At 56.2% G+C, this 511-nt stretch overlaps 1 protein-coding gene across 1 annotated transcript in view; it reads right to left on the bottom strand.

Moving 5' to 3' along the window:
• The window catches only part of LOC102680836, a 1,481-nt gene extending 1,250 nt beyond the window's left edge, over positions 1 to 231 (bottom strand). The window contains exon 1 of the mRNA XM_031514967.1: positions 1 to 231. Coding sequence (XP_031370827.1) covers positions 1 to 231 — 231 coding nt within the window.
• Between the last annotated feature and the right edge of the window lie 280 nt (positions 232 to 511).

The raw sequence follows: 511 nt of genomic DNA, 5'->3' as shown, positions 1-511 counted from the left end.
GGACAGCCTGTCGAGGAACGAGACCACGTCCAACTTGAGGCAGGTGGCGCTGTACGACTTGCCGCAATCCTTGCTCAAGCCGGAGGCCAAACTCTCGGCCGACTCCTCGACCATCTGCTTCGAGGTACGTCTCTCGATCTCGCCGACCGCGGAACCGAGCAGAAGAACGGGAAGAAGAACAGCAGCCAAGAGGGCCTGCTGATGGTTTCGTTTAACCGCGACTCCCTTCATTCTTTCTCCCTTTTTTATCGAGCTCGAAACTGGAAGAATCCGGAGGCCACCCGAGATTCTTGACGCGATCCTGCTGGTGAACGGATCCGGCGGCGCGAGTATCTCGCTGGTTATGATAGGACTGGTCGATGGTAGGACGGTAGGCCGAAGCTGACGGACGAGGCGCGTACCGTGCACTGGACATACCCTCGGATAGTTGCAGTATATATAGAGCGAATCACCGGGTAGTCCTTTTTCCTTTTTGCCTTTCGGCCCGTTCCATACATTCTCCTAAGTCGAG

Source organism: Apis dorsata, unplaced genomic scaffold (assembly GCF_000469605.1).
Source record: "Apis dorsata unplaced genomic scaffold, Apis dorsata 1.3 scaffold_52, whole genome shotgun sequence".
Classification (NCBI taxonomy): domain Eukaryota; kingdom Metazoa; phylum Arthropoda; class Insecta; order Hymenoptera; family Apidae; genus Apis; species Apis dorsata.
Note: the sequence above shows the minus strand (reverse complement) of the source record. Positions and strands in the feature narration are given on the sequence as shown.